The sequence below is a fragment of the Cuculus canorus genome, chromosome 20 (genome assembly GCF_017976375.1).
Source record: "Cuculus canorus isolate bCucCan1 chromosome 20, bCucCan1.pri, whole genome shotgun sequence".
In the NCBI taxonomy this organism is placed as follows: domain Eukaryota; kingdom Metazoa; phylum Chordata; class Aves; order Cuculiformes; family Cuculidae; genus Cuculus; species Cuculus canorus.
The window spans coordinates 8,119,883-8,146,414 of record NC_071420.1 but is presented as its reverse complement, the minus strand read 5'-3'; the positions used below and the strand labels follow the sequence as shown (position 1 = coordinate 8,146,414).

Below are 26,532 nucleotides of genomic sequence, written 5' to 3'. Positions count from 1 at the left end.
GCGAGGGCCGGTCCGCTGGGTGCCTAGAAATCCTGGACAGAGCTGTGAAGTGCACGTAGGTCTAGATATCCCCATATCTACAGATTCGGATAGTTCTACGGGTGAGAACGCCGGGTGTGCAGCACCGCTGCAAGAGGATGCTCTTTGAGGGGTGTGGGAACCCAGCGTGCGTTGGGCATACCTGCCACAAACCTGGAAGTACAGTCCCCTGCCACTCTGCATGCAGCGTGTGTCGTTGCACTGGAAAGCTGTGCTGCCTTCCACTGACACAGTCATGCTGGACCTGGGGGAGAATATTTGGGGCCCGCTTTGTTCTTTCCTCATGGTTCTGTGTTGTAGCTCGTGGGTCTGTATCACAGGATCATAGAATAGTTTGGGTTGGAAGGGACCTCAAAGCCCATCCAGTCCCACCCCCTGCCACGGGCAGGGACACCTCCCACTGGATCAGGGGCTCCAAGCCCCATCCAACCTGGCCTGGAACACCTCCAGGGATGGGGCAGCCACCACTGCTCTGGGCAACCTGGGCCAGTGTCTCACCACTCTCACAGTGAAGAAGTTCTTCCTTCTGTCTAGTCTAAATCTGTCCCTCTCCAGTTTATACCCATCGCCTTTAGTTCTATCACTACAAGCCTTTGTAAAATTACCAAAGAATGGCTTGTTGGAAAAATCTCTGTGTGCTGGTTGAAATTTATTTCTTCATTGCTTGTGATTCATCCTTGCTTTTTAAGGGTAATATTTTTTTTTTTCTGCTTTTTCCTTACAGCTTTTGAGCACAGGTTGTTTGGATGTGGAGAGGGTGGCTGTACTATATCGGGAAGCACTGACACAGCTCTTTACTAAACGGAAGAGTGCCCTTACAAGCTCCATGTTCTTTGATCTCTTCAAACGATTCCCGGTAAGTGTTGCTGACAGGGTGGTACGTTGTCTTCTGATGGCTCCAAAGTACAGTTTTGATACTGGGAAGAGTAGGGAGAGAAACTTCTCTGCTTTATTCTGGGCTTTCATAGCTGCCACAAGGTTTCCTAAGATCTTCATCTGACTCTTAGTACTGTGTGTTTTGATAGCAGCGCTGCGGAAGGGCTGGATCTCATTTGTGGGTTGGGATACTGCATAGAGAATGTAGATGAACAGAAGGCTGCTCTCTGATATTCAAGACCATGTGGATGAGCAAGGTCTGCACAAAGGCAGAAGGAGCCAGCTTGTCTAAACAGCCAGTGCAGCTCCTCTCCAGCTTTGCTCTAACGAGCTTTACGAGAGGCGGCTGGGGGAACTGAGGCTGTTCAGGCTGGAGAAGAAGAGGCTGAGGAGAGACCTCATCACTGTCTACAACTACTTGAAAGGAGATTGTAGTGAAGTGGGTGTTGGTCTCTTCTCCCATGTGACAGGCAATAGGATGAGAGGAAGTGGCCTCAAGTTGTGCCAAGGGAGGTTCAAATTGGACATCAGGAAACATTTCTTCACCAAAAGGGTAATAGGGGGCAGTGGTTGAGTCACCATCCCTGCAGGGATTTAGAAGATGGGTAGACGAGGTGCTCAGGGATCTGCTTTAGTAGTGGACAAGTACAATGGGACTTGATGATCTCAAAGGTCTTTTCCAAACAAATGATTCTACCTGGGTGCTCAGTTTCTCTGTTTTCTTCAAAATGGCTGTAGAGCCCAGAGCCCAGTTGGAATCTGATCTGCCAGCTGGGTGTTCGGATACTGTCTGAACTTGACCCGTGATGGGAGCTGATCTCCACTAGGAGGACAGCCAATTTTTAAGAAAGAGCCTTGGCTTTGACTGTCACGCAGTTCTTCAGGGATTTTTAGGTCAGAGTGAGATAGAAACAGTTTCAAGAAGGCCTTTCTCAAGGGCTTCAATTTTTTAGAACTGAGGTCTGATAGGAGGATGGGAGAAGACATAGGCTCGTGTAGCTGGGGAAGATGCTTTCAGGCTCTGAGGGAATCCATGCAGGAGAGGATTCTTTTGCATACCAGGTTTCTTAGGACACCAGCCCACGATGCCACCCACATAAGTTAGTGAAATAAAGAAGGTTGTGTACTGCCCACATGGACGGCAAAGTTGAGATCCCGTATGCAGGTTTCCAGAGCCTGTGGATTCCATGTGACTGTTGCTTGCAGAAAATGGCTTTCAAAATCTTTGAGCTCATCCCTTTTATAAAACAGAGGTGATGATAAACGCAGATACCTGTTTAAAGCTGGACTTTGCCCCCTTGCTAGAGCTCCCTGTTTTTTTAGTAGTCATTTTACCCCAAAATAGAAGCCATTTCAAGTGATGTTGTTGGAATAACTATCTGCGTGATGCATCAGTGAGCTGTACAGCTCTGGGCCATCCCTTCCAGTGCCTGATAGATGACATTAGAGGGATACCAGGAAGGTATTTGCAATCCAGGTACTTTCTCATTTCTTGTGTCTGTGCCCCTTAATTTGGGAATATTTTGCCTGTAAACACCAAGATGGGTGGATTAGGCCAGCACAGGGATTCATCAAGCTCTGCTGGCACGTACCTCTCCTCTAGAAAGGTTGTTTTAATCACGACTTGTTACAAGGGACAATTTTGAGATACCCTGTCTGCAGAGATGCTTTTCTTCTGACACAGACTTTAGTAGGTAGGTTCAGATCTTTCCCCGAGCTCTGACCTTCTCCGGTCTGACTCAGCATGTTCTCAGTTGCCTCTGGGACTGTTCCTCTGCATGAAGGGAGCTGCCTACGTAAAGCATCAGGCAGATGCAGACTTAAATCAGGCAGAACACAGGGGGTGAAATCTTTGCCCGAATTTTCCAATTTAAGAGTTTTGCTGCTGATTTCCTTGTGATCAAGATTTCACTCAGAGCTGGTGTGAGTGAAGCTGTTAATTTTCAAATAAGCTGTTGTTGATCTCTGGGCACTTTTCTTTCTTGTGGCATTTTCTTCTCACTCAAGGAGCTGTGTAAAATATAAACTGATTTGCTTGGAAAAACCAAATGTCTGTCAGCAAACCACTAATAAGAGATCTTGTCTGTCTTTGTTACAGATCATGTGCAAGCTATTAGTAGATACTCTTGTCAAGTCTATCACAGCAGGAGCGAGGCAACATCAGCAGGTAAGAAGGAAAGCAAACAAACAAAGCTGTATTAAATATTCGATCAGAGAAGTCACTTAATCACGGCAGCTCAGATGATGCTTAATATGCTTATTTATGCCTTTAGGGCTGCCCAGTTTTGAGAAGTGGGCCTCCTGGGGGGTGAGCTTTTGCAAATACTGGCTTACTGCTTCAGGTGTGTGACGGAAATTGGGGAGGTAGCTTTTGTATTGACAGTCGCGGGGGTTCTTTAGTAGCATCTCCATTTAAAACTGCCTCCTGCTTTCAGGGTAGAGACCCGATTACCTTCAGTCAATTATTCCTTGATTACTTTCTTACTGCCAAGATGTTCCTCTGTATTAACGTAGCGTGTTGTGATGCTTGCCTCCTAATGCTAACTGGAGGTGAACTCCTTGAGTGCGCTCTGCGCCTTGCCAGCTGTCCTGCATTCTCTGAGCCATGTGCTTCCGTGTCTGGTTTAAACCCACTTGTACTATAGATCTGATTTTTGATGGTTGATTACATGAGCCTGACTAACACAAAATTAGTGGAGCCTTATCAATAAATTATTGCAGGATGACTGCACAGCTCACTGTCTGGATTTTCAGTGCAGTGAGGTTGCCTTCTGCGCCGTCAATGACCAAAAGCCCTTTAGGCCAACAGCGCTGTCTCTCAAACTTTCCCACCCCCCAGCTGTAACATCACATCCTGGACTGACCTTTCTGTTTCATAAATACCTGTTTTATTGTTTCTGATCGCTGGGGGGAAAGTGAAGGGCAGGTATGTGTTTACAGTAAGACCTCTTTACGTTGTCAGTGTGAATTGTGTTTCAGGCTCTTTTACCCAACAGCAATAGCTCTGATTTAAACAAGAACAAGCAAAAATAAGAGAGTGAATTAAGCTATTCATAATTTCAGTGGATAAGAAACAAGGATACACAAATAAACAAATTAATTATAAGGCACATACTTGATCCTATTCTCAAGAAACCAAGAACAGCATCCCAAGCGGACAGCTTCATTTATGTGGGTATCTTTGCTTCTCCACAGGAGTGGCATTGTCCTTCTTTCAGGGCTTCCACAGTTATCAGCTCAAGCTTTCTTTACGGAGCCTGATTATCTGTGGGTGGGAGGCGTAGGGTAGGATGTGTGGTGCACTGTGTGTGGGAGAGCCGATAGAGAACATGGATATCCTACTGTTTAAACAAAGGCAACATGGAGACTAAGCTGTGTAAAGCCCGGGGAGCTTGGAATTGCAACTTTATGTTTTTTTGCACACTATTTCCTTTTGAGGAATTATGGCTTCCTCTCATCAAATGACCCAAATTACCAGGTTTTTAGTTAAATTTTCCCACTGATTCTCGATGCAAATGTGCTTCAGTGGCATCCTAGGGGTTTGGCGGTGAGCTCGGTGGGTGTCTGTGGCAAAGGGATGTTGTGAGTAAAACAGGGGGATAACTTCTCTGGAGCCTCTGCAGCTTCTGGCAGCCTCTGAGGGACTCGGCTGCCTAAAGGGCTGTCCTGAAGGCACCAAAGGTGTCTTGATACCCTTAGGCCATCCGTGATGGTTTAGAGGCAAGTGGGGTGGTCTCCCATTTTCAGCCCCCGATTATTAACCTCTAATGACTAAACTAGCTTAGTCCCAGCCACATTAGGCTTAATTCCCTTTCTAACGCTCCTGTTATTAATGCTGATCGTTCTGGCTACGCCTGCTGCATCTGTATGAACAGCTAATCCCACTGTGATTTCAGCTTCTTGGCTCTGCAGATCCCTTTGGCAGGGAGTCCGGGACAGGGCTGTGCCGGGTGGGGAGAGCCGTGCTCCGTACGGGAAGGTGGGAGCTCACTGCTCTGGCCAGTGTCTCGTGTTGGCCTGGCAGTGAACCTGCTGGCTGCTATCCCAGCTGGCCTGGGGAGGCCTTTCCCAAAGGGGTAGGAGCAGCGGGTGCTCTTCAGATTGAGTTTTTAAGTAGTTTAGAACAAAAGCAAAAGTGCTTCCTGTGGATATAAGAGAGGGTGTTCCTTCCTCCTCAGCCCAAATATCTGGGAGTTTGTGCAAGCAGCATGGAGGCAGAGGGTTTGTTCCAGCTTTCCTCTCGGACTGGTCCTGAGTTTTTAAGGTCTTTAAGGCAAGATTGTGCGGCCAGTGGTTTACATGTTCAGCTCTTCCTTCAGGGGGTCTCTGCTCCTGCTCAAGTGTAAAGTCAGGCTTGGTCACTGAGTGATGCCCTGGACTGGCTTGACTGAGGTGATTTGCAGCGCGTCTTCCTGCCTGCTCAGGAAGCTACCCGGTGTACGGCATGGCCTGGACCTGCCTGGGCTGCTGCAGGTCTGTTGAACTCAGTTTCTGGACAGTTGTAACTGAGAGAGGATCCTATTGGAAATGCAAGAGCTGTTTGAGTGCCACTCAGCTGGCGTTGGCTTGGAGAGGAGCAGCCTGGCCTCTCCTGCCCCAGCTGTTTGCCTGACCCTGGGGATCTCTCTATTTGGTGCCCAGGCGTTCATGCAGTTACATCGTAAAATAGATATGAGGATGATCTGGCTGAAAACTTACTTTCCTCTGGCACACGTACCTTTTCCCCCTGCCTTTTGCTGTGTTAGCTTTGATCAATCCGCTGGCTGTGTTCAGGGCGCAGGGGGCAGTCGTTGTGGCAGGAGCGGCTGGGTGAAAGCTGTAATGTGCTTTATGTGATGTTCGTTAACATGAATTACTGCTTCTGTGCATTAAGTATGAGAATATTGGAAAGAAGAGTCTGTCTGTGTAAGCTGTTGCTGATGGTTCGGGCGTTGCTGCAGCATTTCTGTGCATTCTGTCTCCCTCAGTTCCTCACCTCTAAAACCCAGAGTGCATCGAACCTCTCTGTGGCAGTATTGTAGCTATAAAGACAGAGGGGGTTGTAGCTGTCAGAGAGACTGCCACGCTTTCCTGGGAGGTATCTGAAGGTGGATGAATCAGAGGATGCATCTTGAAGAGGTGCTTGGCAGAAGAAAAGGAAGCTTTAGAATAAAAGTGTGACAGACATCCAGTCAGCCCTTTTCTTCTGCCGCTGTTCCTGCGTGCCCCAAGCAGGAGTCAGGTTATTCACCTCCATATCGAAGTGATTTTTGAGATAAAACAAACAGCGCTTTGAGGGGTCAGAGCTCTTGAGGCAGTTTGAACCTGGCTCACAGTGGCTGGGTTCGGAGGTTTTCTTGGCAGTGAGCTCAACCCACATGACAAGTTTTACACTGGAAAGGTGAATTGTAGTGGTCTTACTGAATTGGAAACCAAAGCTTGTAAATGCGGCCAAATTCTGTTCCTCTGATGTTGCTGCTGGAGCATGGATGTCTGCAGGAGACTAATACAGCGGTTTCCCTGGAAAAGTGAAAGAGCTGGAGAGAGATTGGTGTCATTTATGAGTGGGGAAGGAAAGGCAGGAGATGCCTGGCCAGGGAAGGGGAGTGTCATCCCACCCTGCATTCACTTGGTACTTGTTTAAACCTATACATGGGACAGATGCAAGATGAAGATCTGTGTGGCAGTGGGTCTGCAAAATCACTTTGTTTCTGGCAGTTCATTTATCTGAGCTGGACTTCTCACCTCTTGAGAGATGCCTGTGGTTGCAGGACGTGATGAATCGTACTCTGCCAGTTCAAATGCACTGTGACTCTGGCAGCTGGGCTTTGAATACTTGGTGTTACCCGCTTCCTGGTCTGTTCAAACTCTTGCAGTGTGGAGCTAAAGAAGACAGGCTGCTATCCCAAAGGTGCCTGTATTCAAGTTAAAATGCTTCAGGCCTTTGGAAAATGAGAACACTAACGTTTGAGTGTCTGTCTGTTTTTGAACTGAGAAATCTGGTGGGTTTTGTTGCAGTTTGTTTTTTTCCACTGGAGTAGCAGTCGGGATATTTCTCCTAAACTCTTGTTGATTCTTGCTTTCCCATAGGTATAAGCTAAACCTACATGTAACTTAAAACTCCACTGTCTTCTCAGAATATGGCCTGCCTCACGCCTGCCATGTGTTTGTGCACTGTTGTCGACTGCAGAAAGAAGTAGATATAAATGGTATGAAAACATTATAGATTGTAAGCAGCTGCTGTGGTGCTTTCCAAAACCTTTAGTGGTCAGAAGTGCTACGAGTTAAAGTGAAAAAAGAAAGAAGGTGGTAAAGAATGACATTTTTTTGGGTAGTCTACTCCAGGTTCTTGGGTGCAGCTCTGAGGACTGAGGTCCTGAGAATCAGTTGTGTTAAATATGACTTTGTGCTTGCTGTAATGGCCTGTAGAAATGTCTTTGGTGGTATGAAAATGGGACCAGTGTGCACATCAGCATCTTTTTGTGTGTATAGGCAGATTTGATAGCTTTCACCTGAGTAAAGCATAGGAGTAAAAAACGTTTTTATGATCCTGTACCCGCATGCACGCCTGTGCACGTACACGTGCTCTGAGTGGCTGAAGTACAAACAACAGTGAGGGATTCATTCTTCAGTGGTAACAGTGGTGTGGGAAAATGACAAGCCATCAGAAGTGGAGCTTGTGTTACACCTTTGAGCTGACCCAGTGCTAATGAATAGTGTTAAGCGTCTGGCACAGGTGATCCCACTGGCACTGCGAAGCCTTACAGTTATCCAAGCAGGATGTGTGCAGTGCTAACAGATGGGGGAGGCTTGTGTTGTTTTGTTGACTGGATGTTGCTGTCAGCCTGATGTCTTCCACGAGCACTAAACGCCTTCTCTCAAATTCTGTTTAGGAAAACAGACGTGAGCTTGTTCTCGCTTCCTCCTTTCTTAATGCAATTTGATCTTATTACTGCAGTTGTTTTGCAGGAGACCTTGACCTTCAAATTACTTTCTTGTGCTTGGTTTCAGTGGATGCAGTGTTGCTTTTTCAATACACGCAAAAGGCTTGGATTTGTGGCTTGTGCTGATGGAGTGTAAACCAGGGATCAAGATGTGTTTAATTTAATGATTGTTGCGTGACTCAGCTACATACCAGAACCCTCCTGAGCCTTAGGTGAGGAATGTCTTCCTGGTTTATTTTTAGCAGCATCGGTAGGATGAGCACAGCTACAGTAAGATTGAGTTCTGTAACTGTACGGCTCTGGGCTGTCCTGATACTGCTACTGCACAAACCCCTCAGTGGAGCATCGTTCATGGTTGTTTGTTGCTCATTGTGGTGAGGTTCTTACTGCAGAGCCTGTCCACCCTGCTGTTCTCACGCATGGTATGGCTGCCAGGGGACTGGATAAGTCTGTGAACTAATCCTTCTGGCCTAAAAATTGACTCTCTTAGTCTGAAGTTCAAGTGAAGATGGGAAATGTGTGGCTGGTTGCACTGCGGTACCTAGGCTACTGCTGATCCTCCAAGTGCCTTCTGTGAACTGGAAACAGGCTGAAGCACGGCTTCTCTGGAAGCCTGCTCTGAACTAGTGTGCTTTTCCCCGAGAAATCCAACTTGTTGACAAGCAGCGTTGGAACTAGTTTGCATAAGAAGACTAGTAAATGAAACATCCGTGACTGCTGGGGGTAAGGTGTATTCCCATCTCACTTGGACTGGCAAACTCTTAGAATTGTAGAATGGTTTCGGTTGGAAAAAGACCCTTAAGATCATCAAGTCCAACCATCTATCCAGCCCTGCTAAGTCCACTACTAGTCCATGTCCTCAAGTACAACATCTCATCTTTTAAACACCTCCAGGGATGATCGCCTCCCTGGGCAGCCTCTGCCAGTGCCTGACAACTCTTTCAGTAAAGACATTCCTGCTAATATTAAACCTAAATCTCCCCTGGCACATCTTGATGCCATTTTCCTTTGTCCTGTCACTGGCTGCCAGGGAGAAGAGACCAATGACCACTTGGCTACGACCTCCTTGGACCACTTCTAGTTCATAACTCTTTCCTAGGGCTTAGGCAAACAATTTGCTACCTGTTCCTTGTTCTTTTCCTTTGGAAAGGCACTAAGAATGCACATTTCAACAGAATTATCAAGAGCCTTTGCAATTATTTCTGCACTGTGGTCACACATCAGTTTAGATACATCCCTGTCGTCTTATTTACATTTAACGCTGTATTGATTGCGGATGTTGCAGTAGCTGGGAGCGTAATGATGCTGTATTTGTCCATCAAGTGAGTTTATTTCTGTGTTTTGGCTAGAACTCTGCGAAGCTGATGTAACTGCAGAGCTGTCATCAAACTAATAAAAGTCATTTTACTTAGTGTGGAGATGAGAATGGGCACTGAGACATAGTTCAAAATGTCATCTTATGTCACGTAGATTCATTAACATTTCAAAATGTGTTTTTGTAAAGCAGTCTGGGACAAGGAACCCTTTAAGATCTATCTAATAGAGAGTGTATTTTAGGTAAGTTGCTAATTAATCTTGGTGCTTTGGCAGCCTCCACAAAGAGATCAAACATATATAGATATTATTTTACAGAACTGAAGCAATTTTGTGCCAGAGCTGCCATCACCAGAAGGGTAAAATATGATCCCAGTGTCCTGCCAAAGAGGTCCTGGCTGGTTGACAGTTATCCTTCTGTGTGGTTTGTGTTCTATTTAAGTATCTAAGTTAAAAAGTAATTAAACTTTAATACAGCAAGAACAGTGAAAGCGCTCCGAAGCCTCAGCAGCCAGCATCCCTCTGTGTGTGTGTGGGAGTATTCCTCCTCGCGCTGTGAGAGATGAATGGATCGCTGCATTAACTCACCGTGCCCTGCCTGCGTTCTCACAGATAGTTTCCAGTAGGTGGTATAGGAAGGACTCGTTATGGAATATTTTGCATAAGCTGTTGCTAATAATGAAGCAAAACAAACCTCCCTGGAGAAGTACCAGAACCTGTTCAGCTCTACCTCCTTTGCATCAGAAACGAGAGCTGGGCTGCTGACTCTCCTAAGCAACACGCTGTGACTGAAAGGTCCCATTCCTTCAAAGCATCCTCCGTGCCCTTGGCAGAGGTAGGACACGTTGCGCCCGCGGAGGTGTCATAGAATCACAGAACCATAGAATAGTTTGGGTTGGAAGGGACCTTAAAGATCATCCAGTTCCAACCCCCTTGTCATGGGCAGGGACATCCCACTGGCTCAGGCTGCCCAAGGACCATCCAACCTGGCCTTGAACACCTCCAGGGATGGGGCAGCCACAGCTTCCCTGGGTAACCTGTTACAGTGTCTCACTACTCTCATGGTGAAGAAATTCTTCCTAATGTCAGTCTAACTCTGCCCCTCTCCAGCTTATACCCGTTTCCCCCTCTTCCTATCCCCACAAGCCTTTATGAACAGTCCCTCTCCAGCTTTCTTGTAGCCCCTTCAGGTACTGGAAGGTCACTATAAAGTCTCCTTGGAGCCTTCTCTTCTCCAGGGTGAACAATCCCAACTCTCTCAGCCTGTCTTTGTATGGGAGGTGCTCCAGGCCTCAGATCATCTTTGTAGCTTCCTCTGGACCTGTTCCAACAGTTCCATATCCTTCTTACGTTGAGGATTCCAGAACTGGACACAATCCTCCAGATGAGGTCTGCCAAGAGAGGAACAGAAGGGCAGAATCCCCTCCCTCCCTGCTGGCCACGCTGCTGTGGATGCAGCCCAGGACACGGTTGGCCTTCTGGGCTGTGAGCGCAGATTGTGGCTCATGCCGAGCTTCTCATCAACCAGCACCCTCAAGTCCTTCTCTGCAGAGCTGCTCTCATGATGTCATCCCTCATCGTGTACTGAAATTGGGGATTGCCCTGACCTGGGTGTAGGACCTTGCCCTTGGCCTTATTGAACCTCATGAGGTTCTTACAGCAGGGAAAGGCCTTGGCCTGTGGTCCAGTGGAGAGGAGCAGACCCTCAGAGCTGAGTTACTCACAGACAGTGATCGTCTTGTGTAATGTACTGTTCCAGTGGCTCTCGCCTGCGTGCTTCATCCTCCTTGTTCAGAATGCACCCTCTCTTCAGTGAAGAGAAACCATTTGCAGCTGGAAAATGTCTGTCACACTGATTTCCCGAGGCTCCAGTCAGTGCCCCGTTCATGTTCCGTTTTTTGTTTTGAGTAAGGAGGTGGTCAAGGAGATCCTGTGCTTTGCAAGGTAACGCTGAGCTCTGGGTGGGCTCTCGCATGTTTTTGAGCTGTCTGATCATGAGCCAGCAAAGCCGTGACATGTCTTGGCCCTGGGGATGTAAACTACTCCTCTGAAGTCGAGGAGGAAATGGTTGAATGCTGAAGTGCTTTGCTGGGTCAGGGCCAGTGTGCTCTCCACATTTTTCTGTAGTCATTTTTAATTCCTCAACCTTTAGTATATTTGTGGATTATTGCATCCTAACTTTTTGGTTTGAAAGCATCTCTTTCATTGCGATTGCTCAGAGAAGCTGTCTTCCTTTGGCAAGCTGGAGGACACTGACAGCATCTATAAATAGTGGTTTAGGTCCTCCTGACTGCATTTAAATAAGCACTTGAAATTCCGTGGTGTGTTTTTACTTGTATTTGCATTGAGAGCTTTGTGTGCTCATGGTGTGTTTCAGTTGGACCGAGGCAGCAGGGTCTCTTTGGAGCATCTTGCCTGGTGTTAGCTCTTTATCTTAGTTTATTTTCTCTGTGATATTGGGTTTTGGTTTTTTTCTGTTCTATTTCTTGGTGTGTTTTAATGGCCTCTGTAAGACGTGTCCAGCAGATAGACACCTGCATTGCCCACACACAAGTCCATAACGATGCCAGGCATTAATTGACTGGCACTGAGAAACTGCCCTCTCGGTAGTCCCAGTCTTTATAGTCCATCATACTCGGCGTAGTACAAACAGATCGTGAAAAAGCTCCTCTTTGCCTTTTTATTCTCATTCTGGAGGTATAGACTGTTTATTCTGCTCACTGCTGCTCAGCTGATTGTGTTGGTGATTGTATGTCAAATAATTGGATCACAGAACGGTTTGGGTTGGAAAGGACCTTAAAACCCATCCAGTTCCACCTCCTGCCATGGGCAGGGACACCTCCCACTGGATCAGGGGCTCCGAGCCCCATCCAACCTGGCCTGGAACCCCTCCAGGGATGGGGCAGCCACCACTGCTCTGGGCAACCTGGGCCAGGGCCTCCCCACCCTCACCAGGAATTCATGGCATGGCACTTCTCTCTGTGGATTCTGCAAAATGAAAGATCTGCTGGTGAGGGCCTGAAGCGATCAGTCTACACAGTTCAACCCAGTACAATTTCTAACTTCTTTTTTTTGCTTAGCGGTGCTGTTTATTCCAATGTTCCGAGCTAACAATTTTACTGACGTGTGAGTACTCCTTTTTGTAACACTGCTTGAAAGCTAAACTTCAATAATTGATGTCCGAGTGAATGGGAATTCTAATTTCTCATTATCTGCTGATAAATGTTCTCAGAAGCTGAAAACCTTTGTCCTTGCAGCATCGTAACCATTGTAGTGAATCGGGGACAGCAGCTAAAAGGCACACAGTGCCTAGGCAACGTGGAGGCTTTTTTAATATGTACTGCTCTTAAATATCTTAAATTATTAAATTTGACTTTAGCAAAGCCTCTTTAAAAAGGCCACATTATGTGGTAACTGAAGAGCCTGAAGAAAATCCCATTGCCTGCCTCGCCTGAATTGAGGAAAATTGGCTTTGGGGAGACGTCAGGCTCCAAGTGTTGAGAGGAGAGCAGCCACGTGAGGGGACCAGAGGGGATGGTTTTGGTTTTGGTCTTAACTGAAGTGTGCAAGGAGCATGAGGTGTCAATGGAGCGTCTTGATGTTTAGTAATGCAATATGTGTGTGTGTGTGTGTGTAAAAGGAAAATGGACAAAATGAAAGCTTTTGGGGTAAGTTGGGTTTTTTTTTCCAAGAGGAAGGCTGGGGTCAAGAGAAAGGGTAGCGCCCCAGATGATTTTGCAAGAGATTTCTTGGTATTTGTTGATGTTTCTTTGAGCCTCAGCTACTGGGATGGTCTGTGAGAATCTTGACTTTTATTTCTTAATCAAAGGGCACTTCTTGCTCTGGTGTTTAGAAGGAGGAGCTTGTGAGAGCAACGTGGAAATGCTCCAAAATAAACAGTGCTTTAGCAAGAGACCAAGTTGTCTTAGGTTTTATTTTTTCTTAAACTGTGACCTTGTTCTTAACTTGGGAGAGAAGTATGTTGGGGAGTGGAGAGGGAAAGGGGAATATTTCCTGATTATTATTATATTTTAATGCGGGAAGGGAGAGGTTTGGATGCACAGAATCAGTTGCTGCTGTTTTCTCCTCAGTGTGCTCTATGGTACCAGTGCTCCCCACCAGCATTCCAGTCCTGTAATTGCCCATTACTGACAGAGCAAGAAAACATGGGTGCTCATGAGTGCTCATCTGTGTTCCGCTTCTGATTTGTCCTGTGTTTCTATGGCTTATTTAATTGCAGCATCCTTTTATTTCTCAAGAATTTAGGATGATAAGATATTGACTTTTTTTCTTTTGGAGGGAAACACTGAGACTGATTGGCCTTTCTGATACGGTAAGTAGTTCCCACTGGGAGGAACCAGTGGTGTGCTCACCAAAGCAGCAGACCAATATATGGATTGAACTCTATGGATTGCTGTGTCCTGAGGGCCTGCCTGCTGGCCTTGGGTGAAAGAAGAGCATGAGTTAAAGAACATCTTCTCTAGCCATGAATGCTCACTGGCTCTGTCTTTGTTGTGTGTAAATGGAACACTCGGAGCTGGTGTCCAACATCAGCAGCGAGGCCAGTCCAGGAGGTCAGCGTGTTATTTCAGATGTTCACTATTTTTACTGCCCAGCTGTCCTGCAGACCCTTCACCTCGGGCAGAAAGCCTGTAGCCACCGAAGCCCGGTGTTTAACGTGCAGACATGCTCTGTCCCCATCCTTGGAGGTGTTTAAAAGACGGGTAGACGAGGTGCTCAGGGACATGGTTTAGTGGTTAACAGGAATGGTTGGACTCGATCGAGGAGGTCTTTTCCAGCCTAGTGATTCTATGATTCTATGAAAAACGACGGTGGCGAATCCTATCCCTGCATGTACTGACTCATCTCTGCTGCCTTTAACATCTAGCAGCATCTTATTCCTGTCACTGGTTCTGCCTAGATTCTGGCGACCGTAGGAGGGAGCTTTGAGTTTAGCTTATTTTCCCCCTGCTCCTGTCCCAGCTCCTCAGACTGAAGGCAGCAACCGTCCTTGTGCCCACTGGTGCTGGGCACAAATGTGCTTGTGCAGCCATCTGCAGGCTCTCACGATTGGGCTCTTCTGGTTAAGCAAGTGCAAGATGGGGCTTTTGCTCTGACAAAAATGTCACTGTTTGCAGAGGAACCAAGCGTGGAAAAAAAATCTGCTACTTGCAGACATTTTAGTGAGAGATTTCCACTGTCTCCAAGTCACTGGTATTGAGCCTCTTCCATGGACGTGAGACCCAGTTCACTTGCTGCTGCAGGGATACCTAGTGATGGGCAGGTGATTGCTTTTCCATTTCCTACTTTGCCTTGAGCTCCGTGTTGCTGAGAGTGAAGTTGGCCTGCACTGAGAATTACTGCTGTTGTACCTTCCAGCTGCTTAAGAGGACACACAAACACCGGTGTTCACAAACTGCTGATTGGTTTGCTTAGAAGGTGGCTAAAGAGGGGGATGGTGGCTGTTTGAGATGTTTAGAAATAAAAGTTAACATAAAAACCCCACAAACCCAGCAGAGTTCACTGATTGTTTTTTGCACTCAGGCTTAAACAGTTCATCTAGTGGTGATCAAATGAACAAAATGTGACAATTATTTGCAATGTGCTAATATGCAAGCTGTTGTGAAATGTTTAAAGGTTCCTGGATGGAAACCATCCTGCCTTGTCTGTGGAAAACTGCGTTTTTACTGGAAAGAAAGAACAGGTACAATCTACTTTGCATGGAACTGGATTGCAGTGCAGGTTGGCAAGAGCTGGATGACTTAGGATACTTGGTGTGAGTACAAGTAGGATTGGCTTTCTCATCCAAGGCTGTGAAATATGATTTATGTGTCACTTAAATGCTTTACATGTTGTAATTAACCAGCCTTGCAAAATTTTTTGTATCCATTTGTCACAGGAACTTAATTTAAGCTGTAAAATATCATTTGTTTTGAACACTTTTTGGCAAGGAAAATTTTGTTCCTGGGCTCATAAATCCCCTGTTAGGTTTTGGTTTTGGCAAGACCAGGCTAAGAAAGAGCTGGGAGAAGAGTTCCTCCTGGCCTCGAGCTTGGCATGTGGGCAGAAGGAAGCTGTCGGAGCAGGGGGAGGTGGTTCATGGGTGGGGGTTTCTGGTCAATGTTCAATTCTACTTCATTTTTGTTTCTTCTCTGTTCCTGGAGCCAGGAGGGCACATTTGCAGACTTGGAAGCTGGCATCTGGTAGGACAACTTCTGCGCTGACCAAAATGTATCCTGCTCACGTTTCCCTGCCTCAGACAGCAATATCGGACCTTGTCAGGGCTGGCTAAGGAAACGTCTTGAAGGAGATGATTGATTAGTCTGAACACACTGGATCGGAGCAGGAAATATTGAATTGGGCTCCTGAGCCGGATGATCACGTAGAAGAGATTTTCATTGTCTTTCTTGGGTCAGCAAGGGCTGTCTGTGACCCTCCTTGCAGACACCAGGAGTCTGTGTAGTGGTGATGAACATGGCTTTCCTGCCGAGAGCCAGCCGTGCAGCCCAGGCGCCGTGCAGCGGCATCGCTCTCGCACAGGGCTATCCTCCTGCTCCTGTCCTGGCTGCAATGGAGCTGCAGACAGGAGCTGTGCATGAGAGCCTTTTTTGTACTGGCTGCTCAGCATGGTGCACAGGGAGGTGAGGCCCAGGGAAGTTACGGATGCCCCATTCCTGGAGAATAGTTGCGTAGATATGTATCTATATGTATATATATATATATATATATATATTCGTTGGGCCTTCTTGTCCTTTTCCTTTCATAATTTGCCCTTTTGGGTAAGCTGCTAGGCTGTTCCTAACTTGGCCTTTGGCTGCCAAACCATTATCAAACCTGTAGCTTGTAAGCTCAGAAATGCTCAAATGCGTGAAACAAATGCCGTAAGGAATTAAAAGCAAGCCCTGGAACTCAGCTGCTCTGTTGGAGCCTTTCTCTCCATCCCACACTCATCGATGTAAAAATAGAGTAGTTTAATGGTGCAGCAGAAATGGGGATGGATTGGCACTTGCTTCATGGCTTTGCATGCTGTTTGTTTTCTTTTTACAAAGGTTTTGACATTAATTGGAAGGGACTTTCGCTGTGGTGCTCTGGATACCCTGCCCTGCAGTAATAAATGAGGGGTTATTTGATAGCCAACGGTCTTGTTGGTTGGAGCTTGCTGGGGGTTTGGGTTTTGGGGGTGGTGCGTTGCTTTTTCTTTTAAACATGGACCAAATTGTAGATCGCTGAGGAATTTCTTCATAGTTTGACTATTTCCTAAAAGTCAAAGAAAGCTTATTTAGAATTGCCCGTATTCTTGGCACGTGTCCTCATACCCCAGTTCTCCTGGTAGGATTTGTCACGAATGCAGCGTGTGATTTGTGCGATTGTGGTCTCAAAGGGCTCAGTAGGTGACAATTTCTGGAAGTGCAATTATTTTTTGCCATATCCCTATGGTTGTAGAATAGTCTTAATGCTGAGGGTTACATCCTGAGAGCTGCTGGTTTATAACACATGCTGGCACTGAATCAGATGTGCTGCCAGGTCAGGTTATGCTGTAGTTTTGCTGCTGCAATGTCTGCCAGAAGGGAGACAGCAGTGCTCTGAAACACCAGTAGCCTGTGTGGTGTGATACCACCTGTGTGTTTGTCTCCTGGACCTCCAAAAGCAGTGAAATGATGATAGCACTAAAGCTCTTGATACTTCTCAGTTCTAAAAATTCATTGAGTTGCACAAACTTGTGATTTTCTTGTTGTGTATATATATATAAAAGGAAAAAGAAGCTCTTGCAATGCTTCACGTTCATAAAACTGTGTCCACAATGCAAAAATGGTAAGTACAAGGTGGGGCAAATCCATCTTGATGTCTTTGGTAAGCATTTCGACTCCCCGTTGCTTCTGTTATGATGTGCAGGGAGGTCTGATGTAGCTCAGATACTGTCCTGGGTCAGCCCTGAGGAGACCTTTCTGTCCTGCCGTATGCTCCAGGCAGACCAGTTAAACTTACTGCCTCTCTCCTGTGGGCTGGAAATGCCCTTAGGGAATTTGGGAGGGTTTAATCAGCTGTAGGCTGTGTGCTGCTTTGAGATCCTCTGAGAAAATGGCTCTGAGAAAGCTCAGGCTTTGTGGTTGGTGTGTTGCCGTGTGGGCGTATCTTCAGTTCCATGCTCTTCTGGTGGTGGCAACTGATTTCAGCCTCATTCCTCATGGGACTATGTCTGTGTGGTATCTTTTTTTCACTTGCTTGCAAAGCCATCTCCAGCCAGCGCCCTAAACCTGAGAAAATCGGTTCTTTTTTACATCAGAAACGAGTGTCTTGCTACTAACTGTGTGCTTTTCTTTGAAAACCCACTCTGAATTTAGGTCTTTCCTTCACCTCTCCAACATTGCAAACAGTATCTTTACATCATTGCAAACAAAGGCTACTTTGGTTTTGGCTTTCCTCTTTCACAACTGCGGTTACTGAAAGACACCTTGCTCTGTTCCCCTCTGTCCTGCTCACCTGGATGGTGTCACCTGCATGGAGACTGGCAGAGCTGCTCTTCTCACCAACGTGGCTGCTGGAGATCTGCTTTCAATGAGAAAACAGGGCTAAATTGGTAGGGTTTAATCCATTCCTTGCTGTTTTAAATACTTGGGCTGTACATCTTGTCTTTTACTGCGAAGGATAAAGGTAGGTTGTACAACCCAACAACCTGCCAGCTTCCACTCCTTTTTAGCATCTAAGTAGGGTAGGTAAGCACATCTGGGAGTTACCAGCGCATCTTGGTTACCACAGTGAGCACATTTACTATTTCAGAGCATAATCTTGGCTGTTTAGGCTGAATGGCATCTCTTGTAATCATTGTAGATAAGAAAGAAATAAACAAAGCTGGCAGAAAATCACAGGGCCGGCGCTGCAGTTTGTTACTGTTTGTTCTCTGCTCCCACGTGGACTGATAATGAGCGTTTCTGCCTCACTTAGTCGTCTGCTTGATAGATATATGTGGGAGTATATGTATGTATCTACTATCCCTGCTTGAATAGACTGCTTCTTTTGATGCAGCCCAGGACACTGTTGGCTGCCTGGGCTGCGAGCGCACATTGCTGGCTCGTGTCGAGCTAAGTAAGGATATTGTTATGGCAGCCTTCAAAATTGCCAAATACTTGTAAGACATTAAAAAAATGTAGTGTGATATGTCAAGATGGGCAAGTAAGATGGCTTGTGGTTCCTGGAAAGTGTGACTAACCCTCTGAAGCCAGTGCGAGGAGGAGATGTTCACACCTGTAATGTATCTGGTTCCTGCTGCATTGTGTCCATTTATTTGAGAAGATAAATCAGGGGAAATGAACTGCAAAGAAAGTGCTGTTTCTTTTTGACCTCAAGTAAATGGTTCCTAGAGATCTGACTCACTTTGGGTCTTTCCTTACTTCTGCAAAGTGCTTGTGCTATTTGCTCCTCTTACATTAGATGATAAAGCAGACATTACCTGGTGAAGCTCCTGGAGGTCACAAGAGCGATTCCTCTTTGGGTGTGTAAAACCCTTTTGGTGGATTCAGCCAGGCACTGTTCTATGGGGAGCTGATTCTTGCCCTTGCACCACTGGTCTGGTGTTCCTCAGCCCCGACAGATGAACGTGTGGCTGAAAAGCCATTGGTGAGGACTGCTACTTTCCAAGCTGATGGTGGAGCTTGTGGTCCTGCTTGCTATTTTGTTGTCTCTAGCTGCGCAGTGTTCTGATGACGCCCAGGATCCTTTTTCAAATGCTTAGAGGTGCTTTGAGCATGTAGTGACGGTTGCACCTCTTTCTAAAGAAGAAACTTGGTGTGTCTCCTCTTTTGGTTTGAACTTACTGAGACGTGATGGTATCGGTGGGAGGAGTGGGAAGTGCTCTTTCTTATTGAGTTTACCCTTAGACTGGGATTGAAGAACTGGGTTTTTGTTTTGGTTCTACCCCCGAATTTTCTGACTGACTCTGTTGACGTCGATCCCTCTCCCTGTGGTTTGACTTTTTGCTATTTTAACTGTGAAGTTTACTCTGGAAAAATAGGCTACACGAGAGCTAATAACGAGCTACGTGTTAATAATGAGCTTTAGGAATAGAAGAGTCACTGTCTCTGTGATGAATATGATAACCTTAAACTGCAGTATAGCATGGTGCTGGGCACTGAGGACCTCATAATTATTCATGTCACGTTTGTTCTCTGTCTGAGATATTCTTAAGCCAAATTTGATTTCAACCAGCAAGTAAATCTTTTATTTTGTTTTTATTCTTTGGAATGAGAAACGTTGTTCATGCTTAGTGCTAAATTATCATTGGATTAAAAAACAGTTGGGCAACATGGGATTGTGTTGAGTACAGCAGTAACAATGTTATAATTACATGAAACTCTAAAAGTGTTTTCATTTTGCTTGACTCCAACACATGGGCTGGAGGCGTGAAGGCTAAGCGTGACAAAATTACTAAAGAATAATAGCACCAGCCAAGGCTTTCAGATGGCTGATGTTCTATCATAGAATCACAGAATGGTTGGGTTGGAAAGGACCTTAAAGCCCATCCAGTCCAAACCCCTGTCATGGGCAGGGACACCTCCCACTGGATCAGGGGCTCCAAGCCCCATCCAACCTGGCCTGGAACACCTCCAGGGATGGGGCAGCCACCACTGCTCTGGGCAACCTGGGCCAGGGCCTCCCCATCCTCACAGGAAAACATTTCTTTTAATGTCTAATCTAAATCTTCCCCCTTCCAATTTAAAGCCACTCTCACCTCGTCCTACCCCTGCACTCCAAGGTTGCTCTAAAGTCTTCCCACAGTCTTCTGTTCTCCAGGCTGAACAATCCAAACTCTCTCAGCCTGTCCCTGTATAGGAGGTTCTCCAGCCCTTTAGATCATCTTCGTGGCATCCTCTGGACCCAATCCAACAGTTCCATATCCTTCTTATGTTGGGGATTCCAGAACTGGACACAGTACTCTGTGGAGTAGAGGGGCAGAATCCCCTCCCTTGCCATGCTGGCCGTGCTTTTTTTTCTTCCTTTTAAAATCCTTTTCAAGCTCAGTGCTTGCTGCGGCCTCGGTCTCATTCTGGGTCTGTTCTGTCAGTCCAGCACTAAGGTCTCAGGTCTCCAGAGGTCCTTGTTCCTTTGCATGGCTTTGATTTCTTTCCAGCTCTTCTCCTCGCTGACTTGCTGTGCTCCCACCCACTGCTGACTGGCACCGTTCCTGAGCAGCCCCTTAGCGCTGTTGCCTCTGATCCTCTGTTCACCTCAAGTAAATCTGGAGTCCTGAGGTGCTATCAGGATACCTTAACAGGACCCTTCTCTTCGCTTTGCACCCACCTGCAGTGTCAGCGCTTTGTAATTGTCAAAGGAGAGTGGGTGCACTGACGTTTATGACCCTGCCCGAGTCTTTCAGAATGAATTATGGCCTTTCATCGACTCCGAGGGTCACGATCTCTTTATAATTGCACTGAAGTGACTTTCCACTGCTTTTGGTACATGCATGCAGACATGCCATAATTAGTTCTGTAGGACACAGCCTCCCCATAATTACAAGGAATATGTAAGCTTGCCTGTCCTGAACATGGCATTAGGGCACGCTCTCATTAAATCAATATAAATCTTTTGGCGTAGCCTCATGGGTTCCCTGCCACAGTTTCTCCCTCGAGTAAAGAACAGAATTTCTGTTTGCGAGTGAAAGCTCACTGTGTTGGATAATTCCCTTTGTTGGCCATACTGGTGCAAACTGGAGGTAAGCTAACATAGCTGTGTGACGTTACTGTGTTATAACACAAATACAAGTGCTTGAATTATCCAGTGGGGGCTCATCCTGTCCTTCCCAAGACACCTGGAGTGTGTTGGTTAGGAAACACAGACCTCCTTGAGCTCTTGGAGTCTTTCCTGTTTGACTGCCTACAGCTGCAAATGGTCTTACTGCTTTCAGGACATCCAGGGACGACTCCTCTTCCCTCACTTTGAGTTCTTCAGTAAATAGGGCCCTAAAAATGCTTCAGTTGAAGGGTGGGTACCATTTAGCCTCTGGCTGCGTGTTTTCCAGGTTGCTTCCTTGAATCCAAGGGGTACCTGGAGACCAGGTTGGTTATCACCAGGATGAATGTTTTTCTTGAGGCCTCTTAGACTTTTAATCTCAGTGGTATCCTTGATAAAGAACTTTACAAACTCTGCAGGGTTGTTTTCCATTGGGTGGATTCAGTTGCAATGTGTGGTTGATAACTGGCAGCCCCTCCTTTCCTTCTGCAAGATTACTTCTTGCTGTAATTCCTAATGATTTTTGGTATTTACACCTGCCTTCAGTTTTGGTCTGCGTGCTGGCAGCCAGAGGCAACTGTTTTCTTTATATGTGGGTAGAATTTGCTCACTAACGCCATGCTGTGACACAAATGTTCTCTTTAAATCCTCTGAACTATTTGCAGTAACCCTCGTTAGTGCATTCTGTGCATTTCCATCGTTTGCTTTTGCCTATTGCTGCATTTCTCTTGTACCTAAGAAAGCCTTAAAATCTGAATTCTGGAACAGAAAAGGACTTGTAAGAAGATCACAGGTTACTGTTGGATTTCTAGTGACTACTCTTTTCATTGCTGTGTTAACATAGAGGCTTCAGGAGCAAGTTTGACTCCAGGGCAAGGCTTAGTGCTGCTCTGAGCTGCAGTTTCCATCTAGGCTTCCTTCGTAATGAAGCATTTGCTAACCTGCCAGCCAGCTTTTATTCTTGTTTATTTGCACCTACCGCATCCGTCAGGGCACGGTAAAGCGTAGAGTCACGCAAAGGGCTGCCTGAAGACTTCTGGAGACTGAAAGCGATGCACTCAGAGCAGCCTCTGAAGCACATTTTGGCTATTAATGCCTAAATCTAGAAGTGGTGCCATCCATCCCCTCGCCTTCCACTTTGTTTTATGTATGTGCATTCAACCAAAGCCCACCACCCTGTCTCCTGAGGAGCAACCGTGTTAGGATCTGGAGAGCATTTTCCAACAGAGCGACGTAGATATTGGTGAGGTTATGCAGCATCCGTAGCGTGGTGTTCCCTGGACACTGGGCCTAGCTGTTTTGGGGTTGTCCTCTGAAGGGACAGGAGTTGGACTCGGTGATCCTTTTGGTTCCCTTCCCACTCAGGACATTGTATGAGTCTGTTTTTTCAGCGGGATGTCTGCATTGCTAACACCTTCCCTAGAGCATGTGGAGTTTCACCTCTCTTCTCCCCTTTCCCTTTCAGGCCCAGGCCTGCTCGCTTCTCCAAAAGGTTCTGCTGCTTCGTGAATTGAAGTCCATCGTGACAGAGGAGGAGTGGGAGGACTTGATCAGAGAAAGCATCATCCAGCTGACGCAGGTAACAAGCTTCAACATGTTAAGTGCATGGATGGCGCCGTGTGGTGCTTGGACTCAGAGCTGGAGTCTGCAGCTCTGTTGGGCATTTGGGTTTGCCTACTCGCACCAGGTCTGAGTAGCATCCACCAGGACTTCTTGCAAAACTGCTGTCTAGATATATTTTCAGAGCCTGGTACAACTAAGCGGGGCCTGTGTGTGGATCCGAGAGGCAAAGTCCAGGTTTTAGGGCATGTACTCATTCGGATTGCTTGTAGGTAGTTTGAAACAGTAAGTTTTGAATTGAACGGTATTGTGAACATTGACTTAATTTCAGAAAACGTTGTGGAAGTTCTGTATTAGAGTGAACTTCAGGGCCAAAGACAGGGAGCTGAGGTCCTCTAGACTTTGTACTGCAGGCCTTCTGGACCAGACTCCCTCGCTAATAATGTCTGTCAGAGAAACCTTAAAATACATTGGAAAATAGTTTGTACAGAAAAATATGTGAATGAGGAGCAGCGGTGCTTCTGATTCTCGATGATAAGTGTGGTTCTACCTGAAGAGAGTTTTGGGTGCAGCTGTTTTTGTGGGAGGTGATCTGTGGGGCGGGAGGCTGAAGAAGCAAATGCCATTCAATTTATTCTTGTGGATTGACGTGGGGGAAACCAAACAGCCAAATTGATCTTAAGATGTGGTGACTAAACTTGATGACATGGGAGATTCCAGTCGTGGTGTTCCTACGTAACTGTAGTAGCGACCTCTTTCCTAGTGTGGCTTTTATTCCTTATTTACTTCTTTAAATGCTGGTTGTGTGGTAATTGAGACCATTCTATAATTGACCATATTGGAGCAGAACGGTGAGCTCTGTTTTCTTTTGTCAAGGAGGGACACAATCTAAGCAAGTTTAAATCACGGAATTCAGAGGTGCTGTTTATACTTCTCGAGGAAGCAGGTAGTCCTGGGTTTCATGAAATAGCTTTTACTTGATGATTGCATCAGGAATCCATTGGGTGGAGTTCAGTATGGTTTTATTTTCCAGCTGCATGAAACACACCGCTCCTCCCAACCTGGTCATCTCCATGTTTCTCCCTAGAAACTGAATACCTGCAGGACTCGGTGATTCACTGGGAAACCACAACCATTTACAATGCCTTTTTGTTGTTCTTGTCAGGAAAAGTTTAGCATATTGCAACCCATCCAGTATTTTAATGAGCTTTGCCTCCAGAACTTTGTCAGTGCCTCCCATTTCTGTGGTCATCTGTGTTTGAAGAGAAATTCCTGGGAAGTACTGTCAGTTTGTTTGGGCTATCTGAGGTGTACCCTGCGGGCAGGAGACCTCCCATGCTGTTCACTGGCAGTGGAATATTGGTGGTAGCTCTCTTTTTAGGCTGAAAGAGCCCTGCCATAACGTTATACAGAGTGCTTTGTTGGGGGACATAGATACAGAATCACAGAGTCACTTGCTTGGAAATGATCTTTGAGATCATTGAGTCCAACCATACCTGCCCGCTATTGAACCAGATCCCTGAGCACCTCATCTACCCATCTTCTAAATCCCTCCAGGGACGGTGACTCCACCACTGCCCTGGACAGACTCTGCCAGTGCCTAAGAACCTTTTCAGTGAAGGAATTTTTCCTAATGTCTAATCTGAACCTGCCCTGGCACAACTTGAAGCCATTTCTTCTTATCCTATTGCCTGTCACTTGGGAGAAGAAACCAGCACCCACCTCGCTGCAACCTCCTTTCAGGTAGTTGTAGACAGTGATTAGGTCTCTCCTCAGCCTGCTCTTCTCCAGGTTTTGTCTTCCTTCCTCCTGCTTCCCCCGGTACTAACACAGTGCAGGTACGGCTCCTGCAGCTGCACGTCTTTAAATGTTGCTGTAATTAGGAGGAATCAAGAACTTTATATTCCATCTAACAGTTTTGATTCATAGCCAAAGGCTGACACTCGCGCTACGCAACTTTCTAAAGCTGCCAAAGGTATTCTGTCTTTTTGGTGGTGCAGAAATGCTCAGTTATCTGATGTAATAGCTGTAAAAGCATGCCGTGGCTCTACGGTGTTGTAGAATGATACTCATATCGTGACCGATCTCTTTTGGGTGTAGTAAAAAATGCCCTGCAGCAGAAGTCAGAGGCTGAAAACTGAGCAAATTTAGAATCTGTAGAAAGTGTGTATTTGTCAAGAGTAATCCTCTATTGAAATAACTTCCTGAAGGGCTTATTAGCTCTGAATCGCCAGGTGGAAATGGTGTCCTTGACTGAAAGAAGAGCTGCAGGTGGAGTGGAAGTTATGGACTTGATGTTGAAATCATGAGGTGAGTTTGCTTAGACTGCGTTAGGCAAAAGCTTGGGCTGAATGATAGTCCTTTCTCTCCTGATGGCCACATGTGCCTCTGCTTCGCTCGACAGTGGGAAGGGCATTTGCAGAACTGCACCTTTCTCCTGCAGCTCAGTCATCCTTTTCATCCAAGACTTGTTTGGGTGTGCCGTTCCCTTTCTTTTTTGAGGTTTTTCCCCTTCCTCTCTTGTCCTGGATTTTGTTGTCCTTATTCTAAAGGCTCCTCACATGCACTGTGGAAATTGGTCACATTGGATGGAAATGAGTGCTAGAAGCTGTACCAGGGGACGGTTAGGTTGGACATGAGGAAAAGGTTCTTCCCCCAGAGGGTGGTGGAGCTGTGGAACAGCTCCCAGGGAAGCAGTCATGGTGAGAAGCCTGACAATATTCCAGAAGCATTTGGCCAACGTCTGGAGACCCACGGTGTGAACATTCGGGTTGACCTGTGCAGGGACAGGATTTGGACTCGATGATCCTTGTGGGTCCCTTCCAGCTCAGGACACTGTGATTCTGTGATTTGGGAGGTGAATATGTAAGTAGGTTGATGTCGGCATATGAGTGCTTATCATGAGAACCTGGACTGAGAGCTGTAATTCACGATGCTGTGGAAAATGATGAATCTTTATTGCCCTACCTCTAGTTAAAAGGTCTGCATTTGTTGTCATTGGCCATTCCTGCCACCATCACACATAAAGAGCTGTTTTATGAGGGAGAAAATGATAATGCAAGATTTTATACCTTTCTTTGGCCCAAGAACTCTGGAATTACCTGGGAGGGCCAGCTCTTTGACCGGCTGTACCGATGTGCACTTGTAATTCAAGTAGCAATGCTGTGCGCAAGAGAGCTGACAGCTGAAGGCTTTGCTGTACTCTATGTCCTTGCGGAGATCTGCAGCTGCAGGGCTGGTAGCTCTTGCAGTGCAGAGTTGCTGTTGCAGGTGTAAGCCTGTGAGGGAGGATAGGATGCTCTCTCCTGGGATCTGTCTTCTTGTCCTGTCTCGCCTCAGCGATTGCTTTGCATCCCTGCAGATAACTTGGTGAGGAGCTGGGAGCCCGAGATGGTTTTAGACAGCGATACGTGCTGGAACTGGGGAAAAAGCAATGTGAGAAAACTGCGGTCTTGGATATCATTGAATTATGTGTGCAAAACTAAGAGGCGATGAGGGAGAATCAATGACCAGGGAGTTTAAAGGAACAGACAGCTTCCAGAAATAGCAGCTTTGGCTGCTGCAAGGCAATGGCTCGTGTGCTTACATAAGCTGACTTGACCTTATTTGTTCCCAAAATGTTTAAAGCATGCTTATAAAACGTATATCACAGTCATGAGGGATTCGTGTTTGCCATCTCCTTACTGTCAGCAAGGCAGGTCTTGATATCCCAGTGGGTACTTTGGAGTTGACTTGTCCTTGTGAGAGCCCTGCTTGCTGCTGGTGCTCTTGGCTTGTTGTGCTGGGTCACCAGGGCAGAGAGCCTTGTCCACAAGCGCCGGGACTGCAGAGATGAGGAGGAAGCAGAGAGGTAGCTTTGGCACAGTTTTGGTCTCTCAAGTCCTAAATAGCTACTTTACACAAAGCAGAACCTTGCCATGGTTATTCAAGTTTATTCTAATGTTAGGAGTCTAGACAGCTCGGTTGTGTTTAGAGGACAAAGAACTGGTGTTGCTTCATGTTGGAAATGGCAGAGCTCACCTCAGGTGCTGGAGCGTCTGATAGAGACTTCTTCCTCTTCGAGAGAGCTTTGTTCCCTTATCAGTAGGTCTCAAAG

The 26,532-nt window shown here is 46.4% G+C and overlaps 1 protein-coding gene across 1 annotated transcript in view; it reads left to right on the top strand.

Annotated features, from left to right (window-relative positions):
- Positions 1 to 26,532, top strand: part of MYBBP1A (MYB binding protein 1a) — a 59,119-nt gene that overhangs the window by 19,801 nt on the left and 12,786 nt on the right. The window contains exons 22-24 of the mRNA XM_054085195.1: positions 764 to 895; positions 3,014 to 3,082; positions 22,342 to 22,455. Coding sequence (XP_053941170.1) covers positions 764 to 895; positions 3,014 to 3,082; positions 22,342 to 22,455 — 315 coding nt within the window. The remainder of the gene's footprint in view (positions 1 to 763; positions 896 to 3,013; positions 3,083 to 22,341; positions 22,456 to 26,532) is intronic.